The 17,492-nt window shown below is 52.1% G+C and overlaps 1 protein-coding gene across 1 annotated transcript in view; it reads left to right on the top strand.

The window, feature by feature from the left end:
* The first annotated feature begins 8,429 nt into the window (after nt 1–8,429).
* Nucleotides 8,430–17,492, top strand: part of LOC120917994 (EP-cadherin-like) — a 50,144-nt gene continuing 41,081 nt past the window's right edge. Inside the window, exons 1-2 of the mRNA XM_040329657.1 lie at nt 8,430–8,540; nt 10,054–10,168. Coding sequence (XP_040185591.1) covers nt 8,487–8,540; nt 10,054–10,168 — 169 coding nt within the window. The 5' untranslated portion in view covers nt 8,430–8,486. The remainder of the gene's footprint in view (nt 8,541–10,053; nt 10,169–17,492) is intronic.

Here is a 17,492-nt window from a genome sequence, read left to right as displayed (position 1 = left end):
AGATTGGGGGGGGCTCTGCAGTGGAGATTGGGGTGCTCTGTGGTGGAGATTGGGGGGCTCTGCAGTAACAGGAGATTGGGGGGCTCTGTGGTGGAGATTAGGGGGGGGGGGTGCTCTGCAGTGGAGATTGGGGGCTCTGTGGTGGAGATTGGGGGGGGGGTGCTCTGCTCCTTGCACCGCTCATTGGTCTTCACCATCGTGGGGTTCGGACTGTCTGAGGTTGTGGACAGGAGGCGTCTTTTATACTCAGTGCCGGCCCAAGACATTGTGCTGCCTGGTACCAAGAATGAAATGCTGCCCCTCCCCCCCAAAAAAAAATCACGCCCACCAAAATTCCCCCCCACATCCATTATTTTATATCATGATAACTAAAGAGGACCTGTCATGGCTCTATACATGTATATAGGAGTATAAAGAGGGCCTGTCATGGCTCTATACATGTATATAGGAGTATAAAGAGGACCTGTCATGGCTCTATACATGTATAGGAGTATAAAGAGAACCTGTCATGGCTCTATACATGTATATAGGAGTATAAAGAGGACCTGTCATTGCTCTATACATGTATATAGGAGTATAAAGAGGACCTGTCATGTCTCTATACATGTATAGGAGTATAAAGAGGACCTGTCATGTCTCTATACATGTATATAGGAGTATAAAGAGGACCTGTCATGGCTCTATACATGTATATAGGAGTATAAAGAGGGCCTGTCATGGCTCTATACATGTATATAGGAGTATAAAGAGGACCTGTCATGGCTCTATACATGTATATAGGAGTATAAAGAGGACCTGTCATGGCTCTATACATGTATATAGGAGTATAAAGAGGACCTGTCATGGCTCTATACATGTATATAGGAGTATAAAGAGGACCTGTCATGTCTCTATACATGTATAGGAGTATAAAGAGGACCTGTCATGGCTCTATACATGTATATAGGAGTATAAAGAGGGCCTGTCATGGCTCTATACATGTATATAGGAGTATAAAGAGGACCTGTCATGGCTCTATACATGTATATAGGAGTATAAAGAGGACCTGTCATGGCTCTATACATGTATATAGGAGTATAAAGAGGACCTGTCATGGCTCTATACATGTATATAGGAGTATATAGAGGACCTGTCATGGCTCTATACATGTATATAGAAGTATAAAGAGGACCTGTCATAGCTCTATACATGTATATAGGAGTATAAAGAGGACCTGTCATGGCTCTATACATGTATATAGGAGTATAAAGAGGACCTGTCATGGCTCTATACATGTATATAGGAGTATAAAGAGGACCTGTCATGGCTCTATACATGTATATAGGAGTATAAAGAGGACCTGTCATGGCTCTATACATGTATATAGGAGTATATAGAGGACCTGTCATGGCTCTATACATGTATATAGGAGTATAAAGAGGACCTGTCATGGCTCTATACATGTATATAGGAGTATAAAGAGGACCTGTCATGGCTCTATACATGTATATAGGAGTATAAAGAGGACCTGTCATGGCTCTATACATGTATATAGGAGTATAAAGAGGACCTGTCATGGCTCTATACATGTATATAGGAGTATAAAAAGAGGACCTGTCATGGCTCTATACATGTATATAGGAGAATAAAGAGGACCTGTCATGGCTCTATACATGTATATAGGAGTATAAAGAGGACCTGTCATGGCTCTATACATGTATAGGACTATAAAGAGGTCATGTCATGGCTCTATACATGTATATAGGAGTGGAGGAGGAGGAGCCTCTTATAAAAGAAGATACAGGTAATGAGTGGAGGAGGAGGAGCCTCTTATAAAAGAAGATACAGGTAATGAGTGGAGGAGGAGGAGCCTCTTATAGAAGAAGATACAGGTAATGAGTGGAGGAGGAGGAGCCTCTTATAGGAGAAGATACAGGTAATGAGTGGAGGAGGAGGAGCCTCTTATAGAAGAAGATACAGGTAATGAGTGGAGGAGGAGGAGCCTCTTATAGAAGAAGATACAGGTAATGAGTGGAGGAGGAGGAGCCTCTTATAGAAGAAGATACAGGTAATGAGTGGAGGAGGAGGAGCCTCTTATAGAAGAAGATACAGGTAATGAGTGGAGGAGGAGTCTCTTATAGAAGAAGATACAGGTAATGAGTGGAGGAGGAGGAGCCTCTTATAGGAGAAGATACAGGTAATGAGTGGAGGAGGAGGAGCCTCTTATAGAAGAAGATACAGGTAATGAGTGGAGGAGGAGGAGCCTCTTATAGGAGAAGATACAGGTAATGAGTGGAGGAGGAGGAGCCTCTTATAGAAGAAGATACAGGTAATGAGTGGAGGAGGAGGAGCCTCTTATAGAAGAAGATACAGGTAATGAGTGGAGGAGGGAGGAGCCTCTTATAGAAGAAGATACAGGTAATGAGTGGAGGAGGGAGGAGCCTCTTATAGGAGAAGATACAGGTAATGAGTGGAGGAGGAGGAGCCTCTTATAGAAGAAGATACAGGTAATGAGTGGAGGAGGAGGAGCCTCTTATAGAAGAAGATACAGGTAATGAGTGGAGGAGGAGGAGCCTCTTATAGAAGAAGATACAGGTAATGAGTGGAGGAGGAGGAGCCTCTTATAGAAGAAGATACAGGTAATGAGTGGAGGAGGAGGAGCCTCTTATAGAAGAAGATACAGGTAATGAGTGGAGGAGGAGGAGCCTCTTATAGAAGAAGATACAGGTAATGAGTGGAGGAGGAGTCTCTTATAGAAGAAGATACAGGTAATGAGTGGAGGAGGAGGAGCCTCTTATAGGAGAAGATACAGGTAATGAGTGGAGGAGGAGGAGCCTCTTATAGAAGAAGATACAGGTAATGAGTGGAGGAGGAGGAGCCTCTTATAGGAGAAGATACAGGTAATGAGTGGAGGAGGAGGAGCCTCTTATAGAAGAAGATACAGGTAATGAGTGGAGGAGGAGGAGCCTCTTATAGAAGAAGATACAGGTAATGAGTGGAGGAGGGAGGAGCCTCTTATAGAAGAAGATACAGGTAATGAGTGGAGGAGGGAGGAGCCTCTTATAGGAGAAGATACAGGTAATGAGTGGAGGAGGAGGAGCCTCTTATAGAAGAAGATACAGGTAATGAGTGGAGGAGGAGGAGCCTCTTATAGAAGAAGATACAGGTAATGAGTGGAGGAGGAGGAGCCTCTTATAGGAGAAGATACAGGTAATGAGTGGAGGAGGAGGAGCCTCTTATAGAAGAAGATACAGGTAATGAGTGGAGGAGGAGGAGCCTCTTATAGAAGAAGATACAGGTAATGAGTGGAGGAGGGAGGAGCCTCTTATAGAAGAAGATACAGGTAATGAGTGGAGGAGGGAGGAGCCTCTTATAGGAGAAGATACAGGTAATGAGTGGAGGAGGAGGAGCCTCTTATAGAAGAAGATACAGGTAATGAGTGGAGGAGGAGGAGCCTCTTATAGAAGAAGATACAGGTAATGAGTGGAGGAGGAGGAGCCTCTTATAGGAGAAGATACAGGTAATGAGTGGAGGAGGAGGAGCCTCTTATAGAAGAAGATACAGGTAATGAGTGGAGGAGGAGGAGCCTCTTATAGAAGAAGATACAGGTAATGAGTGGAGGAGGAGGAGCCTCTTATAGGAGAAGATACAGGTCTGTGTGAGACGGAAATCTCGCTTGTTTGAGACCAAATACTTATTTTCCACCAAAATGTGATTGGATTGTCTCTCATAGTTGAGGTCTACCTATGATGATTACAGGCCCCTCCCCTCTTTATAAGTGGGGGGGGGGAGAAGTCGCACAATTGGTGGGGAATAAATACTTTTTTGCCGCGCTGTATATTATATACTGGCGCAGTGATATTCCGTCCCACTAGGGGGCGCACACTTACAACAAATACAATTCATATCCTGCTGGTGATTTGCTCTCATTCTTTTGCCTCCTACAAACGATCAGAAAATCCGACGAATCGATCGTGCGATAATCTGAACGCTGGTACGCGGCTTTCAAGAGCCGATCACAAGAGTTCATCTGAAATTATCCGATGGGACAAACAGGAACATTTTTCTCGTATGACGTCACAACGAACGATTTTTGTTTGATCAGTACAGGATTCGTCCGGAGAAGAGCGAGACGCGCATGCTCAGAAACGAAAGAACACAACACATGACTTCCGAAGTTATATTCTGTCATAGAAGAATTTTGTAACTTTAGTATCTCTTCATTTTCCATATGGAGGCGAGCGCAAAAATAAAAACGGACGATCGTTCCTCCGATCGTCTCATCGAGTGGCGCAGATTCTGGGGAATAGTGGGGGAGGGGAGGGGAATCCATTTCATGACTGAAAAGTTACTATTAACAAGAGGAATGTGCGCCACCTAGTGGCTGCCTGAGGTTATAGATTTATTAGAAGATTTTTCCTTTTATATTTATTACTAATTTTATATATTATTGTTTTTTATTCTAATTCTGGATGAAATTCTCTGACAGCTCTTTGATGGGAACAAATTGGATCCGATTTCTAAGCAATTTGGCATTTTATTATTTATATAGAAGAGAACTTTGGGAGCTAACAGAGGGCCAGATTCAGTAAGCAATTGCGCCTGTGTAACCATAGGTTATGCAGCGCAATTGCTTACTTGCTCCGGCGTAGCGAATGCTCCTGATTCAGAGAACTCGTTACGCCGACTGCAGCCTAAAATTTGCGTGGCATAAGGCTCTTATGCCACGCAGATTTTAGGCTGCATTCTTGCGTTGGCCGCTAGGGGGCGCTCCCATTGTGATCAGCGTATAGTATGCAAATTGCATACTAACACCGATTCACAAAGTTGCGCGGGCCCTGCGTACGCAAGGTACGGAGTTTCCGTACGGCATCTTTAGCGTAAGGCTGCTCCTGCTAATAGCAGGCGCAGCCAATGCTAAAGTATAGCCGCCCTTCCCGCGACGTGAAATTTGAATTTCACGTCGTTTGCGTAAGTGATTCGTGAATGGCGCTGGACGCCATTCACGTTCACTTTGAAGCAAATGACGTCCTTGCGACGTCATTTGCCGACTTGCTGTATATATATATGGGGGGGGGGGGGGTGATGAGAAAGCTGTGTGTGTATATATATATTGGGGGGGCTCTCTGTATATATGGGGGGGGGGGAAAGCTGTGTGTATATATATATTGGGGGGGGGCTCTCTGTATATATGGGGGGGGGAAAGCTGTGTGTATATATATATTGGGGGGGGGGCTCTCTGTATATATGGGGGGGGGGGAGCTGTGTGTATATATATTGGGGGGGGGGGGCTCTCTGTATATATGGGGGGGGGGAAGCTGTGTGTATATATATTGGGGGGGGGGCTCTCTGTATATATGGGGGGGGGGAAGCTGTGTGTATATATATATTGGGGGGGGGCTCTCTGTATATATGGGGGGGGGGGGGCTGTGTGTATATATATTGGGGGGGGGGGGGCTCTCTGTATATATGGGGGGGGGGAAGCTGTGTGTATATATATTGGGGGGGGGGCTCTCTGTATATATGGGGGGGGGAAAGCTGTGTGTATATATATATTGGGGGGGGGCTCTCTGTATATATGGGGGGGGAAAGCTGTGTGTATATATATATTGGGGGGGGGGCTCTCTGTATATATGGGGGGGGGGGAAGCTGTGTGTATATATATATTGGGGGGGGGCTCTCTGTATATATGGGGGGGGGGAAGCTGTGTGTATATATATTGGGGGGGGGGCTCTCTGTATATATATTGGGGGGGGGCTCTCTGGATATATATATTGGGGGGGGGCTCTCTGTATATATATTGGGGGGGGGGCTCTCTGTATATATAGGGGGGCTCTCTGTATATATATTGGGGGGGGGCTCTCTGGATATATATATATGGGGGGGGCTCTCTGTATATATATTGGGGGGGGGGCTCTCTGTACATATGGACTTTCTCGGTACTGATGACACAAGTAGATTCAGTAACATAAACAAATATTCATTTAGAAACAGAACTTGTGCCGATCGGCCTCACACTAGTTCCAGCAGAGGATCAGACGGAAACCCGCATGGAGCCTTTCTGCTCCTTCTTCCCCTTTCTCCCTCCGGGGTTTTCCTTGCGTTGTTTCGCACACACCGTACCCTTTATTCACGTGGTGCCCCCTATCCTTTTATATAACATTCATTAGTACTTATTATTTCTCCTAATATTATTATTCTAAGTAAGGGGGCTCTCTGGGGACCCTGATGTAAGGGGGGCTCTCTGGGGACCCTGGTGTAGGGGGGGCTCTCTGGGGACCCAGATGTAAGGGGGGCTCTCTGGGGACCCTGATGTAAGGGGGCTCTCTGGGGACCCTGATGTAAGGGGGGCTCTCTGGGGACCCTGATGTAAGGGGGCTCTCTGGGGACCCTGATGTAAGGGGGCTCTCTGGGGACCCTGATGTAAGGGGGGCTCTCTGGGGACCCTGATGTAAGGGGGGCTCTCTGGGGACCCTGATGTAAGGGGGCTCTCTGGGGACCCTGATGTAAGGGGGGCTCTCTGGGGACCCTGATGTAAGGGGGGCTCTCTGGGGACCCTGATGTAAGGGGGGGGCTCTCTGGGGACCCTGATGTAAGGGGGGCTCTCTGGGGACCCTGATGTAAGGGGGGCTCTCTGGGGACCCTGATGTAAGGAGGGCTCTCTTGAGAAACTGATGTAAGGGGGCTCTCTGGGGACCCTGATGTAAGGAGGGCTCTCTTGAGAAACTGATGTAAGGGGGGGCTCTCTGGGGACCCTGATGTTAGGGGGCTCTCTGGGGACCCTGATGGAAGTGGGGGCTCTCTGGGGACCCTGATGTAAGGGGGCTCTCTGGGGACCCTGATGTAAGGGGGGCTCTCTGGGGACCCTGATGTAAGGGGGGGCTCTCTGGGGACCCTGATGTAAGTGGGGGAGGGCTCTCTGGGGACCCTGGTGTAAGGGGGGGCTCTCTGGGGACCCTGATGTAAGGGGGGCTCTCTGGGGACCCTGATGTAAGTGGGGGCTCTCTGGGGACCCTGATGTAAGTGGGGCTCTCTGGGGACCCTGATGTAAGGGGGGCTCTCTGGGGACCCTGATGTAAGGGGGGCTCTCTGGGGACCCTGATGTAAGTGGGGGGCTCTCTGGGGACCCTGATGTAAGTGGGGGGCTCTCTGGGGACCCTGATGTAAGGGGGAGGCTCTCTGGGGACCCTGATGTAAGTGGGGGGCTCTCTGGGGACCCTGATGTAAGTGGGGGGCTCTCTGGGGACCCTGATGTAAGGGGGAGGCTCTCTGGGGACCCTGATGTAAGGGGGGCTCTCTGGGGACCCTGGTGTAAGGAGGGGTCTCTTGAGAAACTGATGTAAGGGGGGGCTCTCTGTATATATGGGGGGGGGCTCTCTGTATATATATATATATATATATGGGGGGGAAGCTGTGTGTATATATATGGGGGGGGGAAGCTGTATATATATAGGGGGGGCTCTCTCTGTATATATGGGGGGGTGATGGGAAAGCTGTGTGTATATATGGGGGGGGCTCTCTGTATATATATGGGGGGGGGGAAGCTGTGTGTATATATAGGGGGGGCTCTCTGTATATATATGGGGGGCTCTGTATATATGGGGGGGCTCTGTATATATATATATATGGGGGGGAAGCTGTGTGTATATATAGAGGGGGGGCTCTCTGTATATATATGGGGGGGGGCTCTCTGTATATATATATGGGGGGCTCTCTGTATATATAGGGGGCTCTGTGTATATAGAGGGGGGGCTCTGTATATTGGGGGGGGAAGCTGTGTGTATATATATGGGGGGGGCTCTCTGTATATATATAGGGGGGGCTCTGTATATATATAGGGGGCTCTGTATATATATATGGGGGGGCTCTCTGTATATATATGGGGGGGGCTCTCTGTATATATATAGGGGGGCTCTGTATATATATAGGGGGGCTCTGTATATATATAGGGGGGGCTCTGTATATATATATGGGGGGAAAGCTGTATATATATATGGGGGGCTCTCTGTATATATATATATGGGGGGCTCTCTGTATATATATATATGGGGGGCTCTCTGTATATATAGGGGGCTCTGTGTATATAGAGGGGGGGCTCTGTATATTGGGGGGGGAAGCTGTGTGTGTATATATAAGGGGGGGCTCTCTGTATATATATAGGGGGGGCTCTCTGTATATATATGGGGGGGAAGCTGTGTGTGTATATATAAGGGGGGGCTCTCTGTAAATATATGGGGGGGGGAAGCTGTATATATATATTGGGGGGGTGATGGGAAAGCTGTGGTGTACACTGATCTCCAGTCACAGTCACCGCGTTGTAGCATGGAGATCCGTCACGTGATGATGTCACTCAGGGGGAGGGGGCGGGACCCTTGGGAGGGAGGGATTGAGTGACACCCGGAGCAGCCAATCAGCGGGCGCACCTGCCTACGTCACCGGGCGCCGGGCTCACCTGGGATCCTCAGTGATAAAGAGAAGCGGCGAGGAGACGGACGGAGACCGGAGAGATGGAGGGACACCGCGCGCTGTGCCTGGCCGCCGCCGTCATCTACCTCCTGCAGGTAAGTGTCCCCGGGGGGAGGGGAGCGCTGTACTTTTATTATCCGAACTTTATATTCCGGTGTGGGGGAGGGGTTTGTGCAGAGGTAGGTAGTTGGGGGGAGGGGTCGGTAGGTACATTGTATCCTCTCTCCTCTATGGATACATCGGATTTATATCGGGGGTCGGTTCTCTATTATTGATGATCGGATCTTCCTCTGTCTATCAATGTTTTCCTTTCTCATCTGATTGGACGATCCTCCCCCCGGCGGTCGGTCTGCTGTGTATGGGGGGGGGGGGGAGATTACAAACTTTCGGGAAATCTCCTAAGTATAACATTTTGCACAAATCTGATGATTCGTATAAAACTGGGGGGGGGGGCTCTGAAAATCTGTATATAAACAAACAATTTACACTGCATGGGGGGGGGGGGTTTAACTTTTTGCATTTAAAAACAAATGTTGCTCCGGACCCCCCAATGTACGATGTGTCAAAGGACCCCCCCCCCCAATGGACAAGGTGTCAGAGGAACCCCCCATGGACAATAGGCACGTGCACATTGTAGGACGGTCGGCAGGGGTTGTGCACATTGTAGGGCAAAGGGTGTGCACATTGTAGAGCGGTCGGCGGGGGGCGTGCACGTTTCGGGTCGGCGGGGGCACGCACATTGTAGGACGGTGGGTGTGCATGTTTCGGGACAGTGGGCGGGGGGGGGCGCGCACATTGTAGGGATGGTGGGCGGGGGCGTGCACATTGTAGGGCGGGGGCGTGCACATTGTAGGGCGAGGGCGTGCACATTGTAGGGCTGGGGCGTGCACATTGTGGGACGGTGGGCGCGCTCATTGTAGGACGGGGGTGTGCATGTTTCGGGGCGTGCACGTTGTAGGGCGGGGGGGCGTGCACGTTGTAGGGCGTGCACGTTGTAGGGCGGTGGGCGTGCGCGTTTCGGGACAGTGGGCGTGCGCGTTGTAGGGCGGGGGGTGTGCATGTTTTGGGGCGTGCACGTTGCAGGGCAGGGGGCGTGCATGTTTTGGGATGGTGGGCGGGGGCGTGCGCGTTGTAGGGCGGGGGCATGCATGTTGTAGGGCAGGGGGCGTGCATGTTTTGGGATGGTGGGCGGGGGCGTGCACATTGTAGGGCGGGCGCGTTGTAGGGCGGGGGCGTGCACGTTGTAGGGCAGGGGGCGTGCATGTTTCGGGATGGTGGGCGGGGGCGTGCACATTGTAGGGCGGGGGCATGCACGTTGTAGGGCAGGGGGCGTGCATGTTTCGGGATGGTGGGCGGGGGCGTGCACATTGTAGGGCGGGGGCGTGCACGTTGTAGGGCAGGGGCGTGCATGTTTTGGGATGGTGGGCGGGGGCGTGCACATTGTAGGGCGGGGGCATGCACGTTGTAGGGCAGGGGGCGTGCATGTTTCGGGATGGTGGGCGGGGGCGTGCACATTGTAGGGCGGGGGCGTGCATATTGTGGGATGGTGGGCGGGGGCGCGCACATTGTAGAATCCTCTAATGGATTGCATGTTTTTGTGTTTTATAGGTTTTGCCGTCATCGTGCGAATCTCCTTCGGAATGTCGCCCAGGATTCTCCTCCAACGAGTTCATCATCACCACGGAGCGCAAAGAGATCAGGAAGGACAAGAAGTTGGGAAAAGGTACGGTGAAGTGGCTCCTCCTCCCGCTTGTAGAGGCTCCTCCCACATACAGCCCGTGTACCAAGATGGCGGCGACGAGCGTCACTTTTGTTGCGTATTCTGATGGGATTTGATATTCCGGTTTCCTTAAATATTTTAGTGTTGGATGGTTGGAATGTGCCTCTGTGTTTTTTCTTGGCGCTGGGAAATTTTTAGCCGGTGTCCTCCCCTCCCCCATCGTCTCCCTATCTACCCTCGGAGGAGGAAATGTAAACCTCGGTTATCTCTTAGATCGATCATTTGAGTGTTGGGAGTTTTTGTTGCTTTGTTCTGTAGATGAGGCAACACTCAGAGTAGCGGCTCCTCTCCGATCTTCCTATATAAACGATCGGTGTGTGGGAGGAGCGCGGTGTGTGGGAGGAGCGCAGAGCACACAATCAGTGTTGGGACCTCCGACACACAACACATGGAATGCGATCGTGTCGCTGAGCCTTGGATTGCATGCGATTTCTACGCCATTCCCATCCCGCAGTTTGGAGAGCACAGCTCTATCATATGATGGGGGGGGTCTTCACCCACAGCCCCAGACTGAGTAGGGTTGTCACCTCATCCCTTTAAACCCGATCACCTTTTTCATCATTAATGTTTGGTTAGTTCAATATCCTCACCTCTTCGGGGACCAAAGAATTGAAGTGGGGGGAGAATTTAGCCGTGAAATACACAGGTTCTGAGGATGATGAAGGTGGAGATTAAACTCACTCTGTGCCTCATCTGCATTAAAGCCTCAGAACCCGTGTACTTCATGGCTCCATTCTCCCCCCACTTCAATTCTTTGGTCCCCGAAGAGGTGGGGATATTGAACTAACCAAACATTAATGGAGATAAAGATGTGATCGGGTTTATAGGAATGAGGTGACAACCCTGACACCGAGGAGAGTGACCGTTATTTTGTGTTTCTTCCATTTGTGAATAATCCCACCAGCTGTTGTCTCCTCCCACCAAGCTGTTGTCTCCTCCCACCAAGCTGATTGGCGAGGGTCTTGTAGCCCATTCCAGCCTTGTGTAGATCTCCAATCTTCTCCCCGACATCCTCTGACAGATCTTTGGTCTCCCCCATGGTGGAGAGATTGGAATCTGATTCTGTGGAAAGGTGTCTTCTATACAGGAAACAAGCTGAGTTTAGGAGCACTCCCTATAAGAGAGACAGAGTGCTCCTAATCTCAGCTTGTTGCCTGTATAGAAGAGAGTTCTCTAATCTCAGCTTGTTCCCTGTATAGAAGACACCTGGGACCAGAAATCTTGCTGATTGATTGGGGTGCACATACTTATTCCCCTCACGGAGTGTAATGAGGACGCTGAGTGGCCGCAAGGGAATTGATCATAGCGGGGGGGGAGGGGTACAAGTGCTGGAAAAGGGGGGGAGGGGTACAAGTGCTGAAAACGTAGCGATTGATAAAGATAATTGATGATTCCTCTGAGAACATTTCTCTGGTGCAGGATCTCAAACGGACGGCCCTCCAGCTGTTGCAGAACTACAAGTCCCATCATGCCTCTGCCTGTGGGAGGAGTCATGCTTGTCTTTGTCAGCGGCTTGCAATGCATCATGGGACTTGTAGTTCTGCAACAGCTGGAGGGCCGCAGGTTGGGACCCCCTGGTGTAAAGTCTCTATGAATGGAAACGGTCCGTTGTTTACATTTCTTGGCTGCTGATCTCCTGCCGCCTTTTTCAGCTACTTCACGTCTCATGCAGCGTGTCGGAGGCACATCATCTCTGTACTGTCCTCTGATTGGTCGGTGGATCACACCTGTCAGCATGGGTGACGCCACAACGCATCATAGTGCACGTGGACGCCCCCGGGGGAGGGACCTCCCGCATGCATAAAACGCACAGATTCTGGTGTTGTGGCCCCCGGAGGTCTCATTTCCTGTCCTGGGGGGAGGGGGAGATTTACTAACACTGGAGAGTGAAAAATCTGGTGCAGCTCCTCATGAGAACCAATCAGCTTCTTCCGTGAAGCTTTGACAATAAAACCTGGAAGCTGATTGGCCGCCACGCAGAGCTGCACCAGATTCTGTGTCCTCCTATCAGCTTCCAGGTTTTATTATCAAAGCTTCATTGAAGAAGTTGAAGTCAGAAGCTGATTGGTTCCCTCGCGGAGCTGCGTAGAAAGTCAGAAGCTGATTGGCCGCCTCGCAGAGCTGCGTAGAGAGTCAGAAGCTGATTGGCCGCCTCGCAGAGCTGCCCCAGATTTCTCTCTCCATTGTTAGTAAATCTCTTTTTATAGAACTTTTAGTTTTTTATCATACGTGAGATTTCTCTATTTTTTCTCCATTTGTCGGTTGGAATGTGGCGGTTGTGCGTTTTTTTTCTTCTGGCGGTTGCTCTTCGGACGCGGTTGGCGAACGTCGTGGAATTTTTAAATGTTTGAAATCTTGCATTGTGGGTTTGTTGCGGAGTTCACAGGAAAACAACCTGTGCGTCGGTTCTCACCCCTCCCCCACCCTCGCATTCCGCAGATCGGGTTACCTGTCCGGGGACATCGATCGTCTTCCTCCCAGCCGCTGTTTTGTCACCTAGTTTCTGTTGTGTCTTATTCTCCCCCCCCCCCCCCGTGTGATACTCCATCCCGCAGCCTGGGGGGGGGGGGATATCAGATCTCCTCCTATGGGGGGGTCATGCTGCATTCCTCAGTTGTCTGGGGGGGGGGGGGGTCAGTAGATCTCTTCCTATGGGGGGCCATGCTGCATTCCTTGGTTGTCTGGGTGGGGGGGTGGATCAGTAGATCTCCTCCTATGGGGGGCCATGCTGCATTCCTTGGTTGTCTGGGGGGGGGGGGGGGGTGGATCAGTAGATCTCCTCCTATGGGGGGCCATGCTGCATTCCTCAGTTGTCTGGAGGGGGGGGGGGGTCAGTAGATCTCTTCCTATGGGGGGCCATGCTGCATTCCTTGGTTGTCTGGGGGGGGGGTGGATCAGTAGATCTCCTCCTATGGGGGGCCATGCTGCATTCCTCAGTTGTCTGGGGGGGGGGGGGGAGATCAGTAGATCTCTTCCTGGGGGGGGGGTCATGCTGCATTCCTCAGTGGTCTGGGGGGGGGGGGGATCAGTAGATCTCCTCTGGGGGGGCCATGCTGCATTCCTCAGTTGTCTGGGGGGGGGGGATCAGTAGATCTCCTATGGGGGGGTCATGCTGCATTCCTCAGTTGTCTGGGGGGGGGGGTCAGTAGATCTCCTCCTATGGGGGGGGGGCATGCTGCATTCCTCAGTTGTCTGGGGGGGGGGTCAGTAGATCTCCTCCTTTGGGGGGGTCATGCTGCACTCCTCAGTTGTTGGGGGGGGGGGGGGGTCTGACCTTGGATGGCTCCATGTTTTCGGAGGCCTTTATCTTATCGGGAGGAATGTTTGGCTTCTTTCTCTTCTTGTTTCTGATTTTTAGCCTTTTTTTCTCTCGTTAGTTCTGGATGTTCTTTTGGTTTCTTTAACCTTTTCCTGTCTCAGGACTGACCTCAGAGGTCAGAATAATTTGGGGGGGGGGGGGGCTGTGGAATGTGCCCCTCCACTGACAGCTATAGATCTTGGCTGGCAGCTGTAATATTTTGGGGGAGGGGCCCTATCATTGCCCGCTGACCTCGGTGGCCCTCTATAGGCATCCCGTTGTCTGCAGTGAAATGCCTCATTATCCCGGATGGGGGGGGGGTCTTTGAAGCATTGATGATAGTTGGATGGGTCCAGGCAATGACTGCTCTTCCAATAAATGTGCCTTCCCCCCTCACCCTGTGCCCCCCCCCCCCGTGGTGCTGTCCCTTCCCCCCTCACCCTGTGCCCCCCCCCCCCGGGGTGCTGTCCCTTCCCCCCTCACCCTGTGCCCCCCCCCCGGGGTGCTGTCCCTTCCCCCTCACCCTGTGTCCAGCACACATCCCCGGGGTGCTGTCCCTTCCCCCCCTCACCCTGTGCCCCCCCGGGGTGCTGTTCCTTCCCCCCCTCACCCTGTGCCCCCCCCCCCCCAGGGGTGCTGTCCCTCCCCCCCCGGGGTGCTGTCCCTTTCCACCCTCACCCTGTGCCCCCCCCCCAGGGGTGCTGTCCCTCCCCCCCCCCCGGGGTGCTGTCCCTTCCCCCCCTCACCCTGTGTCCAGCACACATCCCGGGGGTGCTGTCCCTTCTCCCCCCCCCCCCCCCGGGGTGCTGTCCCTCCCTCCCCCTGTGTCCAGCACACATCCCAGGGGTGCTGTCCCTCCCCGGGTGCTGTCCCTTCCCCCCCCCCCCCCCCGGGGGTGCTGTCCCTTCCCCCCCCCCCCTCCCCCTGTGTCCAGCACACATCCCGGGGGTGCTATCCCTCCCCCCCCCCCGGGTGCTGTCCCTTCCCCCCCCCCCTCACCCTGTGTCCCCCCCCTCCCCCTGTGTCCAGCACACATCCCGGGGGTGCTGTCCCTTCCCCCCCTCCCCCTGTGTCCAGCACACATCCCGGGGGGGTGAATAGGCCGCGGCCGTCCTTTTGTCTGTCTGTTTGTTCAGGTCTCTTGTGCTGCTAATTCCTCCGAATGGAAGTGAAACTCCAGCGAAACTCCTTTCTTTCCTCCTCTCCATTTATTGGTGCTCGGCTCCCGGGGAAGAACAATGGGGGTCATTGTCTGCTGTGCCTCCAGGTGTGCAATGGCTTCTCTGTAACTTACACCTCCTGCCCTGAAGGCCGATGCTGGAGAAGGTCCAAGGTGCAATATTCTATTTGGGAAGACTTTGTGTGGTTGGAGATCTTTTGTTGATGACTTTCATGTCATTGGAGGCCGATGAAGTGTGTTGTGTGCAGTTGGAGGCCGCTGTGCGTTGGATGGGAGGTGTGCGGTTGGATGGGAGGTGTGCGGTTGGAGGCCGCCGTGCGCTGAATGGGAGGTGTGCGGTTGGAGGCCGCCGTGCGTTGGATGGGAGGTGTGCGGTTGGAGGCCGCCATGCGTTGGATGGGAGGTTGGCGTTTAGATCTGAATTTATACACCATCTAATGCTGGGCCCGATGATGACCGGATAGGATGTCCCGAGTCTCGGCCTCCGTCTGGTGGGCTTCATAATTGTTTCAGCAAACTCTGCGTCTTCCTGAAAATTGTCTACAAATCTGTGTATTGCGTCCGCTCTCCAGCTTTGGCGCCATAATCCAGCGGGAGAAGTTTTCATGCCGAACTTGTTGCCCCCCAACTGCAGGCGTGACGAGTTCAGGGAGGAGAACAGAAATCTTTAGACGTTTTCATGAGAATCGTCCCCGGAGATGAAAGCTCCTCCTACATCAGCCGGGAGGTTATGGAGGATCATGGGACTCACCGGGAGGCTCGGCGTCAATTCTTCAGAGATGGAAACTGAACGCGAGAATTCTGTTGGGAAATTTTATCTCTGAAGTTATAAAGTTTTATAGGGAAGAGTTGGAACCTTCGTCCCGAAGACATCGCCAGAAGGAGGTCCTTCTCCGTCCTCCTAGAGAGGAGACCTTCTCCAATTCCATAACTAAACCTGACCACACGCCAATCCCCCCCCACGCCAATCCCCCCCCCCGCCAATCCCCCCCCCCCCCCCCACGCCAATCCCCACACATCTATTCCCCCCCCCAACCGTTTGGCCTCCATAGAGATCGGCTAGTGATCGGTTTTGGGCCCTTGGCACGCATGAGGTGCGATCGTTTCCTAATCGAACACAAACGTTCTCTGTGCGGATTGGTCACTGGGAAGAATAGGCGCCGGGATCGGCACTGATAACGGGATTGCGCGCTTTGTATGGGACCTGCGCAGTTCATACAATCCGCCTCTTTGTCGCTCGTTTATAAATCTAAGAATAAAATGTAATCTCTGTATTGCGGGTTTCCAATCCTCGCATGTGGCGGCCGTGTTGGTTTTATATTTACTCTGATGATCGGTCTGCTACAATTATTCTCGGTCCTCGGGTGACAGCGCTCGCTGTGCATCTTCTATGGATGAGTGGAGTTGTCACCATAGAACAGGACAACACCCCTCTTCTCCCAATATGGGGGGGGGGGTCTGTTAAACTGGGCGGGGCTGATAAGTGCATAGGACCGCCCTGGATTTCTGGTTGGATCGATCACTTTGGGGGTTTAACACTTTTCATAGTGAATGGGTGGCCTTTGTCTATAGATGGAGCCAGTTCAGCAGGGACCAGCCAAATGTCGGGAAAGTTACCCTTTACTGTGCAGCTTTAGCCAGTGAAGGGAACGCTTGGTGGTTGTAAAGGCTCCAGGTTTTTAACCTCCATGCTTTGTGCAGCCCCCCCCCCCCAATACTTGCCTGAACTGCATTGTGATCCAGTGATGTGCACGAGAACCTTGGCTCTCAGGAACTCTCCCCACCTATTGGTTCCGGCTCCTGTCAATCATAGCCAGTGAGCCAATAAAGGGAGAGGGTGTGGCTGAACTGTGGCTCTGTCTGGACACAGAGCAAGCGGCTCAGGATCAAGCCCGTTTGTGTGCCCCCCATAGCAAGCGGTCTGTTATGGGGGCAGTCTGCAGGAGGGAGGGGCCAGAAGTGCCAATGAGGGACCCAAGAAGAAGGATTGGGCTGCTCTGTGCAAAACCATTACACAGAGCAGGTAAGTAGAATATGTTTAACCCCTCCCCCAATTGACGGGTGCAGGGTGGCTCTTGTACTGGGATGACGTCCTATGGCCTCGTCCCGCTCTCGCCGCGCTTGTACATCTGTGGGGGGCGCGGTGCTTCCCCCGATCTCAGTAAAGGGCAGATGACACGGCTCTTTTCCCATGTGATCAGCTGTGTCCAATCACAGCGTAGATACGGAAGTGACGGTTATCGGCGTTCCTCTCCTCAGTGACAGCCGATCGGCATTTCCTCACCGGGAAGATCTGCGCTGATAGCCGGGGAAACGATCATCGGGGGTGCCATTCGCTGCTCATCGGTGGAGGAGAAATTTTACTTATTTACTAAATTCTCTATTTTTCCCCACAATTTTCTTTGCATTATTTGCACCCAACTGCCCCCCCCCCCACCCCCCTGACTCACTAAAAATCTTGTTTAGCGTGACCGCGCAATTGTCCTTCAAAGTGTGAGCGCTGAGAATTGGCCTGGGCAGGGAGGGGAAGGGGAGTGGCCGGTATTGAAGGGGTTAAAATGCATTAATCGGTTTCCCAGTAAAACCTTCTATTGGCCGTATAAAGAAAAGCGGAAAACGTTCGTTTTTCTCCAATTTACTGGAAGTGATATTTCCAAGTTCATCCCCATTGTTCTCCCCTCCCCCTCCCAGTGTGTCTCTATTGTGACTCCACCCCCTCCAATCCCCGTCCTCCTCACCTGTGCAAACACCCTCCCCCGCTCCGGGACGATGGATGGGAACCCCCCCCC

This window comes from Rana temporaria, chromosome 11 (genome assembly GCF_905171775.1).
Source record: "Rana temporaria chromosome 11, aRanTem1.1, whole genome shotgun sequence".
Taxonomy (NCBI): Eukaryota; Metazoa; Chordata; class Amphibia; order Anura; family Ranidae; genus Rana; species Rana temporaria.
This window is presented reverse-complemented; position numbering and strand designations above follow the sequence as displayed.